Consider the following 20,610-nt stretch of genomic DNA (forward strand, 5'->3'; position numbering starts at 1 on the left):
TTGGCTTCCTGCTGTTGACTAACCATTAGATTAGAAGCTTGGAACTGAATTTCATGATCTCTGGCTAAGGACTAGTGTTTAGTTAGTACATGTTTGTCTTTGTGTGCATGCCCATGGTTTACAGGAAGGATGTAAAGGGAGGTCTGACAGGGTTGGGGGTAAGAACAAAGTCTGGACCTGATGCAGTGGTAAGTACGAGCACACAGGGATTTAACAGTCTAGCTTACCTGCAGCAACATAGCACCTGTGCATTATTTAGCGTGAGTGCGCAAAGGTGAGTGCTTCTTAAGGAAGTATTGTGGGTGAATGTAGAGGAGGGATGGGAGGTTTAATAGAAAGCAAATTAAAGGCAAAGGAGTAAATACATCCCTAAATGAGTGTTGGGCATCTGCTTTTGCTTCTACAATACTCAATCCAATTCAGTCTTCTCCTGTGATGTGTCTGTACCAGTTGTATATCTTGAATTTCCTTAAGACTATGGTGAGACATGTAATTGCAGTACCTGTAGGCATATCAGAGCTGGCTTTCATCTAGCTTGCTTGGGCTGCCTGCCCAAGTAAATAAACACAGGGTGGGCTTGCATGGCTGAGGCTGCTGCCTGTACTGTACATCAGTGCTACCATTACTAACTAGATTAAAGGTAGTTTAGGCTTTACATGTGCTGCAGCTGCACTTCAGTGGCTGTGTAAGTGTACTCCAACCCACAGTAAAGAGTGTCAAGGAAAGATCAGCTGTTTGTCACGTTCCAGTTCAGAGAGAGTCCTCCACTATTTGCTACCATGGTGAAACATCTAAAGCTTCCAGCTTCAGCTGCACTGAGATTTTATCTATTGTATTATTGTATTATACTTACACAATCATTGAGGCTAGTGTTTTTTGAAATCTCTTCACAGTACCTCCAATTTCTTGGATTCAGTGAGTCTGATTAAGGTACTATGTGTAAGACTAGCCAGTGGATTTCTTTCATCTCTAACTTAGAAAGTAAACAGCAAATAGTTTGAACCTAGTTAATTAAGAAATAACAAGGGCAGCTTTAATTTTCAATAGCCTCATTTTGAAGCCCATGCTAGAAAATTTCCACCCCCTGGCTGTCAGTTTTTCAGTGATACTTTTGTGTTCTGACTTTTAAAACAGGGAATTTTTTTCTATCACATAATCCATAGATGTATTCGCTTGGAAGGGCACAGCAAATTCTGTTTTCGGTCTTATTTCCAAAGAGGTAGCAGCCCTATGTAGGGTCTACTAGAGTTTTTCAGAAAGCGTACAGGACTGCTGCAGGAAGGTACCTTCCCTCTAGCACTGGCAAGGCAATATCTGATGGCTGAATTATTACAGTAATGCTGAAAAATGTTAAAAAATATCTAACCCAGAAGATTTTGCAGATTTCTTCAGGTTCTCGGAATTCATTTCTACAGGTCGTAATATAGTGCAGATTTTGTTACAAAAAATTGCTGGCTCAACACCTTGTTTCTTGTAAAAGGATTTTGCTTTTTTTCCATTTTTTTCTTTATAATTTTAAACAACAGTTCTCAGATGCTGAATATAATCCTTGTGTTAATTTAGATAACGTGAAGTTTAAAAATAATTGCTTCATGCACTTAACTGTTCAGATTCTTCAGGATGAGCATAAAAAAAATAAAAATCCTTACTTTTGGTTCAGATAGGAGGTGTTACTTCCATGTTAACCGATTCAGTCATCACAGAGCAGTCTGTGGGAGTGAGTTGTTCCAGGGCCCTCTTCATGTGTAGGGATGGGATAAATAATGAAGAAAGAACTAATGTAAACCATCAGCAAGCATATTAGTAGTTCTGTAAAATCTTTTAACTGAGAAGTTACCAGCTTAATTGCTGAATATATACCTTGTTACTCACTTGGAAATACTTTCATCTACTGTACATTGGCTTTGACCTCAGTCCTCTTAAAGCAAAAGTTTTACAGCTGCCCTGCTGCTGCTGCTTTTTCCTGCAGTAGTGCTAGATGGAGTAAAAATAGCCTTTGTATTTGAACCGTAGAAGCTAGGAAAATTTATTTGGTCATACTTGCATGGGCTTTCACAGCTTTTTATGTAAACAGTCAGTTTTGTGTATGAGATGAAGCTCAGCTTGCTGTGTTCTAGAGCACTGCATAGTCATGTTGCAGAGCAGTTTTATTGTTTTAAACGGTGTTATCAGAATTTCTCTCATCTTAAGTGCTGTCAGTATTTGTGGACATGTATAGAATGGGTCTTTCCATAAACTGACAGAGGAACGTACACACCTCTTTCCTCTATCAGTAGGTTTAGCTGATGCATGTGTAATACTGAGCATCCTTTTGAGATTGAAAGTGGATAGAAATAGTCACTGCTGAATAATTGGCCTGATGTTCAATCATGTAGAAAACCTCCAGTCCCATTTCAGTTCAGAAGGTGACGAACAGCTTTAAAAGTTTGGTTACTTGCAGAAATACCTCATTTGCTGTTTAGATGGCCAGTAGCTGTTCAGGGTTCAAAGTCATGGTTGTGCATTACAGTGTACTTTCATGGCTTCCAAGGCCTGTGCAGATAGTATCTGTAAGTTTCCAAGTTGCTGAAGGACAAGAAACAAAGGCAAATTTCTAGGTTCATAGCTGACATGAATGCTAGCTTCTTCAGTTCTAGTACGTAAATGTTGAATTATTGCTTGCTTTGCAAAGAGCTTGCTGTGTCTTGTGGTAATATGTAAGTGTTGTTTGCAAAATCACATGTCATACCATGATCTTAATCATGCTAACATTGCTTGTTAATTGTTCATCTCCAAGCTTGGGCATAAATGCTGTTTGATTAGAGCCTGGTTTTGCACTGTGACTGTAAATAAACAGAACAATACTGTCATGTAACATTGCTTTCATTAAAGGTTGATTTATATGCTACCATTTGTCTTTTTTCTTTTTTTCTGCACAGATGATCGTGTGGTTGGAGAAAATGCTAGATAAAATAATCAGCATTTTCATAATATTTTTGCTAGTGATAGGAACCCTTCTGCTAGCCCTGCTCCTTACTGCAAAGGTACAGTGCACTAAGGAATATAATAACAGAGCTTATTTTAAATGCTGAATGAAAGTTACTGATATTTATGCAAAACTGTGTAGCTTAAAGAATTATCTTAAAAATGTAGCAACTAAAATGTTTTGTAGTTGAACTTGTTACCATTCTAAGACTTCTTATATGTAAAAATCTATGATTATATTTGTCTTTATATGTTTATTTACATATATGACAACACTAATGCATAGGCACTTGGAAAAATGGAGTTTATTCTAGTGAAAGAATTACTAGCTTATATATTACAGGAACAGATCTGGTTTGCTTTCTGTTACACTTTTCTTGTCAACATCAGATCCACTTAGATTTTTTTTTTTTTACAATTTACCTTGCATCAGAAACATTTGCAAAATGCGTAAGGTGTGTTTATCAATTTGTTTGTGTAATTGCCTGTAATAACCTTATGGTATTCTGTTCCGAGTTTAAATGTGCTGAGATACATGATCAGATGTTCTCTGAAATTGAGTTTTGGTTTGTTAGGATTCTTTTTTGCTCACCAGAAGAGGTCACTGGTGTACTTTTTTGTTTGGTGTTTTTTTAATAGCGTGTGTTCATACTTTAAAAGAGTCAGCGGAGATTGAATGTTTGACTTGAATACAGCTATGGAACAAAAATCAATGGGTTCTGATGTCAATCTCCGCCCCCCCCCCCCCCCCCCCCCCCCCCCCCGCGCCCCCCATGTAGGCTTATATAATGTATAATGTCGAGTACTTAAAATTGAAAACCTTTAAGAGTTGTGCAAACACCCCTGCCTAAAGCTTCCTTATGTTCATAAAAGGAACATTAAGATATTTATAAAAACTATCTTTTATCACTCTTATCAAAGAATTAATTTGCTGAGGCACTTTATAGTGTGGTTAGTCATGTTAGAGCTGCGCATTCATTAATTTTTACACTTCTTTGATCCATGGCTTAAAGTATATCTGAAACTATGCTTTGTATTTTAGTACTTTCCCTGACATCACTATTTTTTTTTGCCACTGATGAGATAAGCTTTAAATTTCTGTTTGCTATTACTAGTCACAGAGTGTGTGACCAAAATTGTCAGAACAGACTGATGATTATTGTATTGACTGCTTTTTTTGGTTAATGGCACTTCATTCTTCATAATGGGTTGTCTGCATTGGAAGAGTTATTCTTTGAATGTACAAACTGGTCCTCCCCCCACCCCCACCCCCCCACCCCCCCAAAAAAAAAGTAGCCTCTCAATGTTGGAACAGTTCTAGTTTACATTACATAACATTTTCCCTCTCTATATTTAATTTAGGTACATCAAGAGAGTGTTCACATGATTCAAGTCACAAGCAGCTTGATCAATGAGACAGTAGCCAGTCATCCAGAATGGGCAAAGTAAGAATGCTGAAGTTAAGCAAATAGTATAGGGTGGATGAGCAAGCTTCCAGGTGCTCTTATGCCTAGCTTTTTAATTTTAAAAAAATCCTCTAGGTGAGCGGAAATGGCAGTGACTGTTGCAGGCAGATGTAAAAGCTAAACTCCTAGGCAGCAGTAGGGTTTATGCATTACTCTGGAGGACTGTCAGTGTGGTATCTCATTTGAGGACTCGGACTTTGTTGGAGAAGGACAGCTGTATAAACTTACGTAGTTACAGTTTTGGAGAAAAAACTTGTATAGTGCAGAGAATAAAGAGGTCAATATTCTTTTCCCTTTTAGCTGCAAAAGAAAAGTAATGGCAAAGAGCGCTCTCGTATAGAAAGTTAGGATAGGAGAGCTGAATTACTTTTTCAATGTGGAAAGCTGGCTGCAGAATGCCTTTGAAGGAATAGGAGTTGAAGAAAATGTTTTTGGAGTGAATCAAAGAAGAGTTCAAGGGTGGAAAGAATGGTAGATAGGGAGAGTTTTGTATGAATCAGTTGGGAAGGGCTGTTGCTATTAAGAGTATAGTGTATGTAGTGGGAAGCTTGTAAGATCTGGTCTATGTAATGATCAAGCACTAAGGCAAATATTAAAGGAGAATAAAGATTTTGAGAGAACTGCATACAGAGAAAAACAAGGGCACACTGGTAAGCAAAGAAGTATTTGCACGAACAGCTGAGGGGGAATGGGCAAGACTGAAGAGTGTGATTTTGAAGGGGGAGATGTTAGTTTGCTTTTGTTTTGCTTCAGCTAAACAGACATGGGGTAGAGATGAGTCCAGGTACTTAGTAGCAAAAAGAATCCTCTCCTGGACAAAAATGGTTGACTTCTTTCAAGGGCACTTTCTTAACAAAAGTGATGATGGTTTAACAGGATTGGAAGAAAGTGCATGCTGTATTGTAAGAGCAAGAGAAATTTTCAAAACCAGAACTAAAATGTTACAGTTAAAATAAGTGCTTTAGCAATACTTAAGTAATCGCAATCAAGAGAACAGAAAGTACTTCAAAATGTGTTTGTTTAGTCCTTCATGGCATCTCTGGTGTTGTTCGGCCTTTCCGTCTTGCCATAAAATGGAATATAAGTAGGAAAATGGAAATTTGACTGTCAGAAGCTTATTCACATAATGAAAATACTGGAGTGCTATTTAAGTAATTAGCAGAATTTTAGCTAAAATTTTTACTTCCAGTGTTTGCATCCAAACACTCTCGTTTAATTCATTAGGAGTAAGTATATGTCTTGCCAAATGCATCAAGCTTAACCAGCTTTCAGAGCTTGATGCTCATTATGTTTAGAGGTGACTGAAATTTCTTGGAATTCCTATGTAGACCATTTCTGAAGTGTTACACAGACAGAAGAGCTTCCATGTTGATCTTCAGTCAAGTAGAACAAATGCAGCAGTTTTATTTCCGGAATGTTTTCATGTTTTGGAAGGGCTGCAACATGTGCCATTGAATTAAGATGTAGAAAGAAGGTCAAAGCAGAGAATGTGTGCCCTGTATTCACAAGTGTTGAAATGCTGGCAACTCAGTAGGTCCATTGCTTGAAAGTGACCTGATGCTGGGGACTTAGAAATAACTAGTGGCCAAACCTGTTGCTTCATCTGGTCACCTTTTCAGGGAAACTACGTGAAGAATTTACATTCAGCTTGTAATTCGAAAGGTTGTCTTTGCAGCCAGATAAGACTGCTTCGTATAGTATTTTCAGAAAACTAGAACCCTAGGAAAATTTCTAAGAATGTAGTGTGAATAGCATGCCTACAGATTGAAGAGCAGATCTTTCTTGAAAAGTTGAGATACCAATTTAACTAAGGTTTAACGAACCTCGGAGAAGTCTAAATTCAATGACATGCCCGAAACTTGCTTTGAGAAAATCTGTTCCTTGATATGTAAAGGAAATATTCTAGTTGTAGTAAGCTTATATGTATTAAACTTTAACTGTTTGTTTGAAAATGTTAATTTTTAATGTGTTTTGGATGTAATGAAATGAGTAAGATATGTAGCAGTTAATATTTTTTTTTCCTTCTTAAAAAAACCAACAACTAGCTGGCTCCCAGAAGCCCAGGTTATTCAGAAGGCACTCAATTCGGCAGCTAACAATGTATACCAATATGGCCGAGAATGGATCACACATAAGGTAAGAGTGAGCTCCCCCACCTTTTTTCATGTCTTCATTTCTTGTATCTCATAAAAGTAAAAAGAAATAAAAAGATTTTTGTTACTGATTCTTTTCTGTGTGGTTAACCATTTTGGTGACAGATCTATTCTTTAAACACTCAGGTTTGTGAGTTGAAGGAAGAGTGGGAGTGATTTCAGTAGTCTTTTCTGCTCAGAGAAATAATTATTTTTAAGAGCTGAAAAATCTGACATCATTTTAATACTATTGCCAGTGAAAATGCATCAAGTAAAGGTGAATAATTTTTTTCGTTTGGCTTTAGCTGTCCAATTGTAGACAATGTTGATTCCTCCCTTCCGCCCTGCCCTTCTAATTTCTGTGTGGGCTGGGTGTGGCAGATAAATAAATACAAAAAAATCTTATTTTTCAAATTACAGTCTATTTATTTAAGTTAACTTTCTTCAGGAGAATTTGCCAAGATCCTTATTTGTACCTTTTGCTATCTGGCACACATCTCAGATTATTGGAAATATTTAAAGATGATCAAGGATTTTGGATTAAGCATTTCAGAGATGGCATTGGTTTTTCAGTGTAGAAAGAAGTCCTTGTCTTAGTGCAGCAGAATATTTGTTTTGCTGATAAAATCTTCATGTTGTGAACAGTGTTGTCTGAAGTGTGTATTCCATACTGATACTCAGCTCTTCTAATAATTTGGTTTGAGCTATGCCTTTACTCACAATCTTAGGTGATTTATCTAGCTTGGAGTTTATCGGTAGATGCCAGCTTCCTAGTGTCCTGTATAATAAAAGATTTCTATGTCTTTTAGCTCCACAAGATTTTAGGGGAAAAAGTGAATAACACCGCTGTGATTGAAAAACAAGTGCTAGAGCTCTGGGACAGGCTTTATCACTCTTGGTTTGTGAAGGTAGGCAACTTAAATGGTATTTATATAAACTGTCACTTAGTGCTTTGAGGTAATTATTCTAAGTATGCGTTTCTGAGAAAGATTAGCAAAAAGTTGGAATGCTGAGCAAAGGTAGTCAATAAAAAGCTGGTAAAGATTTCTGGTTTATAAGATATATCATTTGACAGTCATGGTTTGAGTACAGCTAGAGCCATGTCCTTCGCTTAAATAGTTATGTATGTTTTTATGTATGCCATTTAATTTAGTCCTTGCTTAATTATTATATTCAGTATTTCATAGTTCAGAGCTTTCTGTTGAATTTTTGTGATGTTGAGAGGTTAGGAGGAGAAACTGGTGTTCTGCATGGTTTGTGTAATTTTTATTAGTTTGAAATTTTGAGAAAGAAATTGTCCTTTCACTAGGTTTCTTACAGTGCGTTTTTGCCAAATGTATTAGTCTTCCTATAATAGGTTCTGCATGCTGAATCTTGAAAAGTTGGTAAGTTAAACCATTTCCATGCTGCCAGTGCTGTTTGCCTTTTAAAGGAAAAAGCAATTAATTAGCCATGGTGCAATGGAAATATCAAAATCCAGATGTACCCCTGAAATACTTCTGTATATTTAAGTAATTGCAATTATAGTATATTAACACTTTTCTTTATACGGTCTTTTTTAAAGTACTTGTAAAGTTCCAAGAAGATCTCTGTATTATAGCAAGAGTTTCAATATAGCAGTCAGAATAGAAAGGGAAAGAATCAGGGTTTTTTTCTGACAAGATAATGTTTTAGAAGAGCATGTAGAGAGACTACATACTATTGAGGAAATACGGGATTGCTGAGGAGAAAGGAGAGCTTGTATCTACAATAGATTTTGCTGGCCTTAAGCACTTTGGGAGTATTCAGTGTTAAATGCTGGACCAAGAAAAGTGCCTACTTTTGATACAGTTACACTGATAAACCTTTGTGTTGGGTGGTCCATAGCACTGTATCCTTCAGCAGGGCTGTGTGTCACCATGTGTGCTGTGGGAGTACAGCTTGTTTGTTGCTGCAGTGTGCAGCACAGGTTGTGTCTTTGTTCACTGCGTTACGTGATTTCATTCCTGCAACTATTACTTGATGGAATGCTATGAGGCTTCTTTCTTGTAGGTGCTTTTGTGGTTAGGGTAAGAAACAGCTTTCCTAGCAATCAAAATGGCAGAAAGAGCTTCAGGAACACACTGATGCTTGCTGCCTACAGTCTGGGAGCCTGTATCCCTGGATGCTGTTGGCATACTAGACATCCTATGTTACCATTGGCTTCCTGGGCTGCAGCTGATTATCTGCAGGCTGCAGGTAACTACTCCAGAGTCTTTCTGATCTTGCCTCTTCTATCACACTCCATATCCACATAAATGTCTCATCTAAGTGCTTTCCACCTGGCCATTTCCTTCTGTAATATTACAGTAGCCTTGTGTGGTCCTTCAGTATATCTGAAAACTGGTAAACTGGGTGATAGTGCAGTGTGGAGGACAACTGTACCATACCTAACTCACTCAGTACAGCTTTCAAGCTCCCCGTTATTTCAATTGTATGAGCATAATAAATACACTTCATTTTAAAGCCTGCATGGTGTTGCTCTAGTCTGTAGGTGACTGAAGAACCCAGGCTCAGGTGACGCTCTTCCACGGAAGCCATAGAGTTGAGGAAGAACTGCTGATGAAACATGGATTCAGCCATTAACTGGCTACTTTCTGAGAAGATCAGTGGGTAGCAAATGGTGTATATTTTAAAAGATTCTAGAGATGTGGTAGATCAGTTACCATTGTGTCTATGTACCCAGTGAAGTAAAATAGCAACAGACTAATAAACCACTTGGAAGGTGATAGCGTAACTCTGCAATCAAGCTGTCTTTTTCAAGGACAAGGATCTCCTTTTCCTAGCCCATTCAGGTGTGGGATTTTGTTTTGCTTTTAAGATCCAGTGAATTTGTTGAAAAGGAACCAGATGATAATTTCTTCAGATTCCTTATTTATCAACACCTGAGGCCTTAGGTACTACAATATATATATTACGTAGTTGCTGAACAACAATGGACTTGAAATGTTTATGAGTAACTGTTAGAAAACTTGCAAATGATATCTAATTCTGCTAGTTAATGGCAAGAGCTGTCTGCAGATAGAGCTAGATGAACAGGAAATAGGTTCTTGATATTCTTAATACAGTTTACAAATACAAAGGGCCTATTGGAGGGGGATTTTCAACTACTCTTATGTTTCTGCTCTAAATAAGCTGCTAACTCAGAATAAAGATCTCTGTGTTGCTGTGGATTGTTAAAGGACGTTGCTAATTGTGCATCATAAAGTCTAACAATGCGTCTAGGGAGACTTGGTAGTAAGTGGAAGATGAAGTCTCTTGTTATTAAAGATTAGGATGAAATCTATTGTAGTCAACAGGTTTGCTTAAACTTGCTTATGGTAGCATTTTGGTATCCTTCCCTGAAACACTTGTCACAGTCTCAGACTGAGTCAAATAGTCTCATACTAGACGGTGATCAGGTGTGATGCCGTTGGACAATAGGTAACTTCACAAGTAGGGTGAAACCACTTAAGGAATTGGCTGCTGTGGTGATGGCCAATGTGTTGCTGAAGAAAGCCTCCATGCTTTCAGTTTAGCTTTTAGATTTTGCATGACTGAAAGTTGCCAGTGGAGGTGCAGACACTAACTGTGAGAAAACTACTTGTTTTGGCTTTCTCTTGAATGTTCCTTTGTGGGTTGTACTGGGAAAAGTTGTATGTTGCAAACAGTAAATTAGGTAGGCGGTAACTGACATCATTGCCTGTTTCTTGTGTACTATCCTAAAGAGCAAGACAGATATCATTGTATCAGTCAAGCAGTAAAGTTAAACTGAGGTGAATCAGTACTATATACAGAACTGTAATTACACAGGATAATTAACTACAGTTTTCTGTCAGACTTTGATTTTTCCTGTGTACAGAGTACTTCCAGTATTTTTGAGGATGCAAATTAAAGCAGCTCTCAGTATTTAGATGCATGTTTGATCTCTTCCTCTGTAAGAAAACTTTAGTCTCTAACTTTCTTCTGTCTGTAAGTTACTCAAATGTCTCTCTTCTTTATGTCTTTGTCTCTCTTTTTAAGAATGTAACACATTCTGGAAGACACAGAGGACACAAATGGCACATAAACCGTCAAAACAGCTGGCTTGGTGATATTCTGGACTGGCAAGATGTTGCATCGTTTGTTCATGATAACATTGAAACATTTCTTTCGGTATGTATTTTTTGCCCTTATTACAAAATTGGTCTCATTTTTAACTGATAACAGTTCCTCCTTGGACGACCATTAAGGTTATGGATTCAAATACATAGAAAATTATATAAACACTGCTAGTATTACTTACAATTACCCAAGCGATTATTGTAAGCCTACTTAGGATCTGACCAAACAGAACTGGTTTGTGATGAAGAAGCCTTCCTGATTAGAGCATCTTCATTAATACTAGCTTTCTAGACCTCGTCCTGAGAGAGATTGTTACTGTAGGATTATGTGTGTCACCTGCAAGCTGATTTTAAATGCTTTTTGTTATGTAGTTGTCTCTTTTAAAAAATGAGACCAATTTGTCTAGGTTATAATTGTGGAAACTATTGACCAAGAGGTTGGAAAACAATTATTTTTTTTCCCCTCAAATTACTATTCATTGGGTTGAAAGCAGCTTATTTCTGTCATCTTTCATGAAAGTTCTGTGGAGAATGAAATTAATTTTTTACACTCTGTGAATTCCTGAATAGATGAACTGGACCTTTCTCCTCACGAGGAGAAAAAGCATTGAAAGCAATCCAAACTGAAGCAACTACGTTTCTCTAGAAAATTATGTTAAGTCTGAAATGCTTAATATACAGAGTCAGTCCCTGATATAGTTAATCTTTAACTTAAGCTGTTGTCATAAATTAGAAGTATCTTCAGGTTGCTATTTATCCATTTTGCAAAAATGTTATTTATACCTAACTGACAACGTAACATTTCTGTGGATGCAATTAAAGCTAGTATTTGCCTCAAGGCAGGTTTTTGTTTAGACTGATGGGCATGTGTGTTTTTTCTGTGCTTTCTCAACTGCTGCTTAAATGGTTACAGTTCCTATCACAGCAGATGTGAGTCAAGAAAAAGTCAAGAGAAACTCTTTATTGCAGTGAATCTTTCTTCAGTTAATAGTGAAATTTGCTTAATACTTTCTGGAAGTTGACCATGCATGCTTGAGGCAAAGTTACAAAAATACACAACGCTTCATCATTTAAAATCAATATGGAGTTTCCTTCTAGGCAAGACTGAGAGATGAAGAAACTACAATAGGTGCTAGCCATGTCATTTACAGCTTTACTGCACAGTGCTCAGAAACCATGGTGGTAAGTGTGCTTCAGTAGTCTAAATAGGCTAGAATAATGCAGGAAATGGTGTAAAGAGGAAAAAATATTTAAGATTGAAAGATGTTAATATTAAAATTTTCATCTAGCTAGCATGCTTTGCTTTACTTCTAAAATCTGGTTGAAAAGTTCAGGAAAAAAGAGTGCCAGCAGTTGACTGACTTTCCTGTTTATTTCCATGAACTTGTTACTCATCATCTGTGGGGAAACACCTGCCCTTTTTCTCCATACACTTGTGTCTTTAATGACAGCCTCTAAACCAGTCAGCATAGAGCTCTAAATCCTGATGTCACACCCTTAGCGGGCAGCATTTTCTTTGCTGGCTTGCTCATCCACAGTGCATAGCGTAAATATTACTCACACTGATATTGCAAATTAAACCCACTGAAAATCTGACTTCTCTGTTTGTTTAGGCCATTAAAACTTGGAGATGATGAAAATAAGAATAGTTTTTTCCTGTTTAGTGTTTCTAAGCAAGTTGTTTACCTACCCTAGGATACAATGGAAACTTGCTGTGTTCAGGATTTGTGTTTTTATCAAAGCATGAAAATCTTTTGGTATGTTGAAGAGGAACAAGGAGTTATTAGAATGGCATACTGAAGTGGGAAGAATCAATGTTTGAAATTATGTGGGTGCTTTTGAGGGGGGGTGTTTTTGAGCATTTCTTTTTTTCCTTTGGGTGGGTTTTCTTTGGTTTGGGGTATTTTTTTTGGCTTTTTTTTCTTTTTTGTGTATGGGACTTTGTTTTTTGTTTGGTGGAAAGGTTTAAATAGGTTAGCTGCAATTCAAACTGTAGGATGTTTCTGCATTTGGACACTTGAAATCAGTGCTAACCTACAATTCTTAAGCATACAACAAGACACAGTACAGTCCCAAAACTGCTTTGACAGTTTAAAACACAAACCACTTAAAGACAATGAGATAAGTGGAAAAAAGTGTATGTGGATATGCAGCTATAGTGAGATTTCTTCCACCTTTGGAAAAGAATAAACATTACACTGCTTGCACATAGGAAGTACATATGCATAGATTGAGGCTAGAATTTACCATAGAATAATTGTCTTGCTAGCCCTTTGGCTTTCTGAAGTGTTTCTGAATAGTACAGATGACTCTGTATTCCCTGAAAATACAACTGTTTGATGATGGCATATTGCAATCACAAGCAGATAAGCTCTTCTCCATTGATGGATATCATAGGAAATGTTCATCCTCTTTAAGAGAAGGAGCATTTTCTGTAAGAAAAATGTTAAAAGAAGACAGATGCAAGTGTTTCACTTTGGGCTTTTCCTGTTGTGGAAGAAACTTTAATATTAGTTGAAAGCATATAATTAAATCACTGGTATAGATGTCCTGGGAAATCACATGTGTTCATTTAGTTTATAAAAATATGTATCGATTCAGTACTTTGAGTATCAGACAAAGCACAGAAGACTTATGTACTCCCCTCAAAATGCACTGTTCAGTATAGCAGTTATGCCTAGGTCTAGTTTGATGTAGACAGACCTTAATTATTTTAAAATAATTCACTGTATAAACATGTAAATTGCCTGAAGATTTAATAAGAAGAGAAGCTTTTCCAAATCAGCAGCTTGCCTTTTTTTGAAAAGCTTTGGTGTTAGGAGCACTGCTGCCTTTCAGCTTTGGATTTTCCCAGTATTCTTTAGAAGTAGTATTATAAACTAGTTTGGCCAGCGATATATTTCTGAAATGTTTTGTTTTTTTTTTTTTTATCCTGTTCTTAGTTTGGGGAGAATTTGAGTGGATCCTCATGTAGGCCTTGAATTTTGCACCCTGTGCTCTATTCTAAGGTAGTTTTTCAGGTGAATGAAATATGCAATCCATAGCTGGACTATTAAGATTTAGTTTCTGAAAAATAAAAAAGCCTCATTCCTTCCCCACTTATCTGCTTTTCCATTTATTCCCTTTTCCTCCATTCCTTGAAGGCTTGAAACCTTGAAAAAGTAAATTGCTGCTGGCTAAATCTCTGAATGATGGCTCAGAACTTCCTTGATGGTATATGAGACATTGCTAATGTCTCCTTAAATTAATCTTTCTGGTTCTCGCACAAGAAAATTCATTGTTCCACCAGCAGCCAGTATCTCATTGAGAGATTTCCTGGACAGGAAGAAAGAAGACTTTCCATTAAGACATACACTGTGAGCTTCAGCTCAGTTAGGTTCCTCTATCCTTGCCTTTAGCACGACTGATCTGTGTGTTCCAAATCAAGTCAGCTTCTCAGATATTTCCCTGAGTTACCACACATCCTATTATTTTCTCTGATCCTGAGAATTTCTTCAGATAATCTCTGAAGTTTATAACTAATACAGTCCATTCTTCAGTAATAATTCAACTACCATGCATTTTTTATTTTCTAGTAAGGTAAGCGTTCAGAGATTTGGTGTTCTCATCTTTGTAATGGGTGTTGGTTTTTTCAGGGTAGGTGAAATTCAACCTGATGCATATTTTTAGAGGAGGAGTCGATTTCTTCACAGTCAGAAAGTCAAAGGCAAGATGCTGGAGGATAGTTCTTTTTCTGTGGCTGTTTTGTCTCTGTTTCATGTAAAGGTCAAGCAAAGATGTCTTTTCAAAAATAAGCTGTTGAGCCCTGAAGGGTTAGCTCAGAACTTTATGGGTAAACATTTATTTGGAAATCGGCTTTTAACTGGAGCAGGGAGCTTTTGATCTTGTGCATACTGTATTGTTCTTCACAAAAGTCCATTGCTTGCCTTTTACCTTAAAGATTTATTGACTCATTCTGTTGCTGTCATTTTTGAGTTGTCAGGATGATATGTCTTTCTGAACAGGAAAAAAGTAAAAAGTATACAGAAGGATAAAGTTTTTTATTCCTAATACCGTTTTGTGTCCAGTTTTATTCCTTTATAAATCTGTTAATGATCTCTATAACCAAATTTACGTACATGAATTTACCTGGCTTCCAGAAGTGTGTTAAGTTCTCAACAAATAACTTGTTCTGGTCAAGTACGTTTTAAACCTTGCTTTCAGGTGTTGGCCAGTTTAAGTGGCCATTGGGACACCTTAGATATCAAAATTGCACTTAATGTTCTTAGCTTTCTTGCCTGCTAAGGATTGGAAAGACACAGCAACTGATGCTGATGGTGACACATCACGGTGTGATGCATAAGGGAGTCTTGAATTCTGTTCAGCTTTGTAGCTCTTATAAGCAGTGTTCTCTTAAGGCTACTTATAAAGCAGTGTTTTGGGGAAAGAAGTGTGGTCTTCAGTTAATTAAGAACAGTAATATTAAAAGTATCATTATTGCATAAATATTTGCAGTTGTGTTTTGGAGAACTTGTCTCAGCTGGCAAGGTGTTAGAAATCTTTTATGTGTAGTAAGTGAGCTCTTGAACTCAGCTGTGGTATGTTCTGAGTATCAAATGACATTACAAACTCTTAGGTGCAGGTACATCATCTTCCCTCAAGTTAAGGAGGTTGTCCTTTTACAAGGTGTTTTTGTTTCTGGGCACCTCCCACCCCTTGACCTCTGACCTGGACTGTATGTTGTGTGATACTTGGAGAGGCATTACTTTTCCAGGTCATGGCAGGTAGCTTGTCCTCTTGCTTGCCTATTTGTTGGGTTGGTTTTTCCCCCTTCCTTAGTTGCTAGCATGTTTTCTTAAAGCAAAAGCAGTCTTTTCCTAGCTCTTAAGTTACGCATATTCAATACCTTCTTCCTCAATAAACTGCTTGTGTTTCAAATGCCTTTGTTTTCAACCCATGTCCCTATTTTCAAGGCTTTTACTGCTGTTCATGATTAAAATCCACATTCTAATAGGAGCCCTGTGACACCAAGTTCTAGTAACAGGAGTAAATATCTGGGACTGGAGTGCCTTGCACAGTTAGCATACAACTTAGGGCCTGTTGTTAGCAATGGTGGTACTATCTTTACTGAAACCACCTAGAGGCTTCTACTTTAGCTACAGATTGTTCCCTCAAAAATCGTTGTCCTCTATGTTTACAGTCCTCATAGTGTAATGTACATTTAATAAAGTTACCTGGTGGATGCATGAACATATACCGCTGCTGCACCCCAAGAATGAATTCTTAATCCATAGAAGAAGGAAAGGGACAGGTACCAGTGAGAGACATTTTTCAGCAGAATGGTCTCTTCCCTTCTAACCTCACTTGAATTTTCAAGAGACTAATAAAATCTGTTCAAAAGATGAGCTTTAGAATTAATATTTCCCATTAAATAGTAAGAAGCATGGACTAAGTGGATCTTTCTGGTTTTACTATGTGTTGTAATTCCCTGTCACTTCCCCCAGCATTTATTCCCTCCCAAATTATGGTTAATAAATTATCTTCTGTATGTTCCATTCAGTTGCAAAGGAAAGGTGATCACACAGCTCACGCTCCTTTGTCTGCTCTACAAATGCCATCTACTAGAGTTTTTTTGTGATTTTTCTTTTTTTGTTTGTTTTAATTCAGTCTAATTAAGCTGTTCATTACACCAAGAGTAACTGTTGCTAATGTTGAAGTCTTCACTTGCAGCTTTGAACTTGGAGAAGGGGTTTTGTGTCAGAACTTTTAGTTTTTTCTAGTTATATTAGTCTGAAAGAAGGTATATCTTTTTGTTTGTAACCTTGCTTCTTTTATGTTTGAATCACTTTGGCTAATACATTCTTACTGTAGTCCTTCTGAATGAAATATTTTTTTATGAAATTACTGTGCATTGTATTTAGGGTGCCTCCATGTGCCATACCATACCATGTTTTTACGTCCTTAATGTCTCATGAAGTTGCTGCCCTGTTCAGCTTGATGTGCCTGCATCCGTACATAAACTGATTTGCCTGTAGTGGGTATTCTATGTATACCCACTGTATATGTAGATAAAGGTATATCTTAAATATACTGTACACTGTCTGTAACTAATAAGCAATCAGTTCCTAAAGCCAATACCAAATTTAATAGATCGTATGGCGTTGTTTATTTTACGTAATTGCTTGACTAACTGATGCATCCCTACTCAATCACAGCGTGTAGTTGTCTGCAGACATTATAAAAATTATGCATCTCTTTACCATAAAACATTTTTAAAATAAATTTATTGAAGTAGTAATTCTGTTACTTGATTTGACACTCTCTTCAGATTTATTTCTACCTTGTGATGTTACTCCTTGTTCTTCGTGTTTTAGCATTTCTGCCTTTGAAAAGATGAGCTTTCTCTCCCAAGACAAGACCTGCTTTCTGTTGATGGTGATGTTAATCACAATAAATGAGTCAGTGCTTCTAGGATTCTTGCAGTTTTGCATAATGAAATAATTTTGAGCTTGGGAGGAAAACTCTAAAACCTTGTAACCATCTACCTAGAAACTTGTGTTTCATAAAGTAGACATTTTCACTTGACATTACCTGCTGTAACTTAGGAGTGAGGGAAGATGTTTTTTTAAAAAATGTCACTTTGTATGACTTGATGGAGATGCATCACTCTGTAAGCAGTTCTCTGTCCTAGCTGATACCATCTGGTGCCTGACTTCATCTTCGATTGCCTGTCCTTTTCCAGATACTTGAGTCTTTGTGGATAGTGATGAGTCGCAATGTGAGCCTCCTGTTTACTACAGTTACAACATTGGTGACAATCCTCTTCCATAGTGGGACAGCTCTTCTCAATTTTGTGCTTTCAGTGGTAAGTAGTATGTCATCGGTTTACATGGGCTGTTTTATTGAAGGAACCTAATTGCATGTTATAACAATGAAAAATCAAACCTAAAGCATTGAAAACATCTTCTAACCTTATCTAATACCAAAATTCTTCAAGATTTTGCACCTTTCAAATCTGTTGCTTGGGGGGTATTCTAGGCAGAGGGCAAGATTTGTGTAATGTCAGTATTAAGGAGCTGGCAGTCTTCGTATCACTCCATTCATGGAAAGCTCTTGTTTCTGGCCTTGAAGGTATTGAGCTGTAACTTGTGATATCCTACATAACTACTGAAATGTTATGGCATATCCTCATAAACGTATCCTTAAACAAGGCAATGGGCTCAGAAGAGGTGGAGAATTGTTACAGGGAAATGTCAGCAAAAGTATTTATTTCACAAGGATTACCTTGTATTCCCTTTTTTTAATGAAGTGTCTTCAGCAGATCTGCGAGGTGGTTTTTGCATTGTTTTTGTTCAACCTCTGTGAGGTCTGAGTTGTGGAATGCTTCTGACACAAAGTTCTTGTTAATGTTATTGCCCACACTGAGTTAGTAGTCTCTGAAACCTTTTTATTAAAGGTGTTTTGTTTAAAGGGGATATTATTTTTTAGTGTATTATGTAAAATAGATGTTTATAGTTTCTTTTGCTTCTAAATGCCACAGCTGTGTCGAGTAATTTATAATGGTAGAGGTAGCTTCTTTTGTCTCATTTGCTGTGACAGCTGTTACTTAAAGTAAAAAACTCCTAAAAGACTGGCTTGGGACTTTTTCCTGTTTTAACTAAGCAAATGCTGGTCTTGGAAGCTTGACTGAAATCCATGTCCTAGTTTTTAGTTCAGAATTCAAAAACATTTGTTAGAAAACAAATTGTTTTGCCAATTCAGCTTCATTGCTTTCATTGATGCTTGCTCAGGAGGGAGGTCTTTGTAGACAAAGCTGCAAAATTGAAATAGTGTTTAACAGCACTTCAAGGCAGCTGTGTGGATTCTTTTCAATATATAAGAAAGAATGGATCACAATAAGACAATGGAATGGCTGTCTTGAACTAGAGAAAATCACTGCCACTTAATGTTGTTCTTTAGTTATTTTTCAGTTAGTAAAGAAAAAAAATCATGGCAATATTTCATATCTCTTCTTCCTTTGTCCACAACTTCACCTGTCATGACACATTGAAAACGGTGTCTGAGAAGTTAGTATACTTGAAAGAGACAAGTTTGGGTTATAATCGCAGATGATTTCAATGCGCTCACTGCCTAGACACAAGATTCTCCTCTAGGTGCCTGATGGCTTATACCAAGTTCATTGCATGCTGGTGCTGTGGTGCGTGATCCTGCCTTTTTGTCTGTCAGTGGGTCCTGCAACTTGCTTGGGCACTGTGCAGTCTGGTTTAGCAGAGCTAGTTCGGACATTGCTGTGTGGAAGTTCTTTTAAGGATTAGATGCCTTAATGGCTACTGTTTCCTCCACTTCTGTTTTAGGTTGAAGGTGTAACTTAAAATGTTCATATAAAGCTTTCCCCACCAAAACATATCAGTCCTGCACTCCTTGTTTCTTGGATCTGACCATGTGTTTCCATTTGCACTCCTAGTGGTTACATACATAGGAAAGATTTGTTTTAATAAATGTATAGGTTCTTTCTGTAGATTCTTGATAATGGTAGTTTGAAATGCAAACAGCAGAACTGATAAATTAGAAACACTTCAAATTTTAAGACATAAGGCAAAAAAAAAACCCATCAGAGGAGCGTTGTCCTGTTAAAACTGTACTTCAAATACACAAGGGTAAAGGGATATGCTTGTCTCCATTTCTATGCACAGAAAAAGTAATGTATAAGGGTTAGTATTCTTGTAACTGCACTACCTCTCTTGAAGGTTTAAAATTTGAATGTCTGCCTAAAGAGTAGTTATTAATGCTGTTGAACACTGTGGGAGAGTGCTATAACTTAGTCTTGTTTGCACTGTATATTTCATAGGCCATTGTGTCTGTTCTGAGGCATAGTTTCTCATCTTTATGAAAGTCTTTCACAAAGGTTCTTGCTACAAAAGCTGAATGGATTTTCTTAAAACATAAAAAAGTATGTTAATGGAACTTGTGTGTTAATAGTGTTTAGTGTGGGTTTGTTAGCAGCTTATGAGTAAAAGAGAAAGGACTTAAACTGAGGGTATTCAGTAAATAGCCTGCGCTAAATGAAGACTAATGCAGCCCATTTGGGGTAAGAAGTAAATGAAAATGCTAGATGTTGTGAGAACTTAGTTAAACCTTAAAGTACTAAGGACAACTCAACTGAACTGTTGCGGAGTCCATGTAGAAATAACATAACTGCTTCTTAATTTTTCCCTGTGTTTTTTTTCTCTTTCCCTGCTGCAACAGCTTAATGTTGTATGCAGAGAAAATCCGTATGTGAGCCTTTGATAAATCACTGCAGCTTTGTTAACTTTTGTGATAGGCATTGTTACTGATTCCCATTTGGTGCTATGTCATTGTTACATTTACCTGCTATTCAAGTTCCTTCCTTCAGAGTTAAGGAAAAACACCCTTTAAGTGAGGAAGTGGAGAGAAGACCAGAAGGGACCTTAACGGTTCTTATTCTTTTGTGGTCTTGAAGCGTATTTACATCTTTCAATATAGTGAGATTTCCCCCCATCGCCAGTAATTTGCTTTCTAAGGGTGGATATCTTTAATATTTTAGTGTTTCTTTAAGCTGAGATTTCAGCATGAGCTGTTTTCTGCTCTCTTCTGGAAAGTCTTGAATTAAAAAGTTCCTGGTTTCCTGGAAAAATTCTCACTATTCTCCAGAAAGGAGAGAGAGCTTCTGCATAGCGTTTATTTGCCTTGACATTAAAATGGTGTTGGAGTTTTTGATTATTCTAGTTTAGTTGCTGCATCTTTGATGGCTACCTGGCCCAATATAGTTTCCCCACCTCCACTCTTTCTTTTTTAAAATGCAGTTTTGGAATGGAATATTTACGTTTTTAATGGACTGAACCCTAAGGTAGGCAACACGTGATCACATTTTGTATGTCGCTGTGGTACAGCCAGCACTGTCAGCTAAAAAAGCTGACTCTTCTGAAAATGCCGTGTCTGTGTTTTGAC

At 37.1% G+C, this 20,610-nt stretch overlaps 1 protein-coding gene across 3 annotated transcripts in view; it reads left to right on the forward strand.

Annotated features, from left to right (window-relative positions):
• TMEM245 (transmembrane protein 245) overlaps positions 1-20,610 on the forward strand; it is an 83,052-nt gene that overhangs the window by 32,677 nt on the left and 29,765 nt on the right. For all 3 annotated transcript variants that reach the window (XR_013926927.1, XM_080380000.1, XM_080380001.1), the window contains 6 exons: positions 2,919-3,023; positions 4,327-4,409; positions 6,476-6,566; positions 7,372-7,470; positions 10,583-10,714; positions 17,384-17,506. Coding sequence is in view for 2 of the 3 variants with exons in the window: in XM_080380000.1 (XP_080236126.1) it covers positions 2,919-3,023; positions 4,327-4,409; positions 6,476-6,566; positions 7,372-7,470; positions 10,583-10,714; positions 17,384-17,506 (633 nt within the window). In the remaining variant the exon portion in view is untranslated. The remainder of the gene's footprint in view (positions 1-2,918; positions 3,024-4,326; positions 4,410-6,475; positions 6,567-7,371; positions 7,471-10,582; positions 10,715-17,383; positions 17,507-20,610) is intronic.

Source organism: Falco punctatus (genome assembly GCF_963210335.1).
Source record: "Falco punctatus genome assembly, chromosome: 3".
Lineage (NCBI taxonomy): Eukaryota > Metazoa > Chordata > Aves > Falconiformes > Falconidae > Falco > Falco punctatus.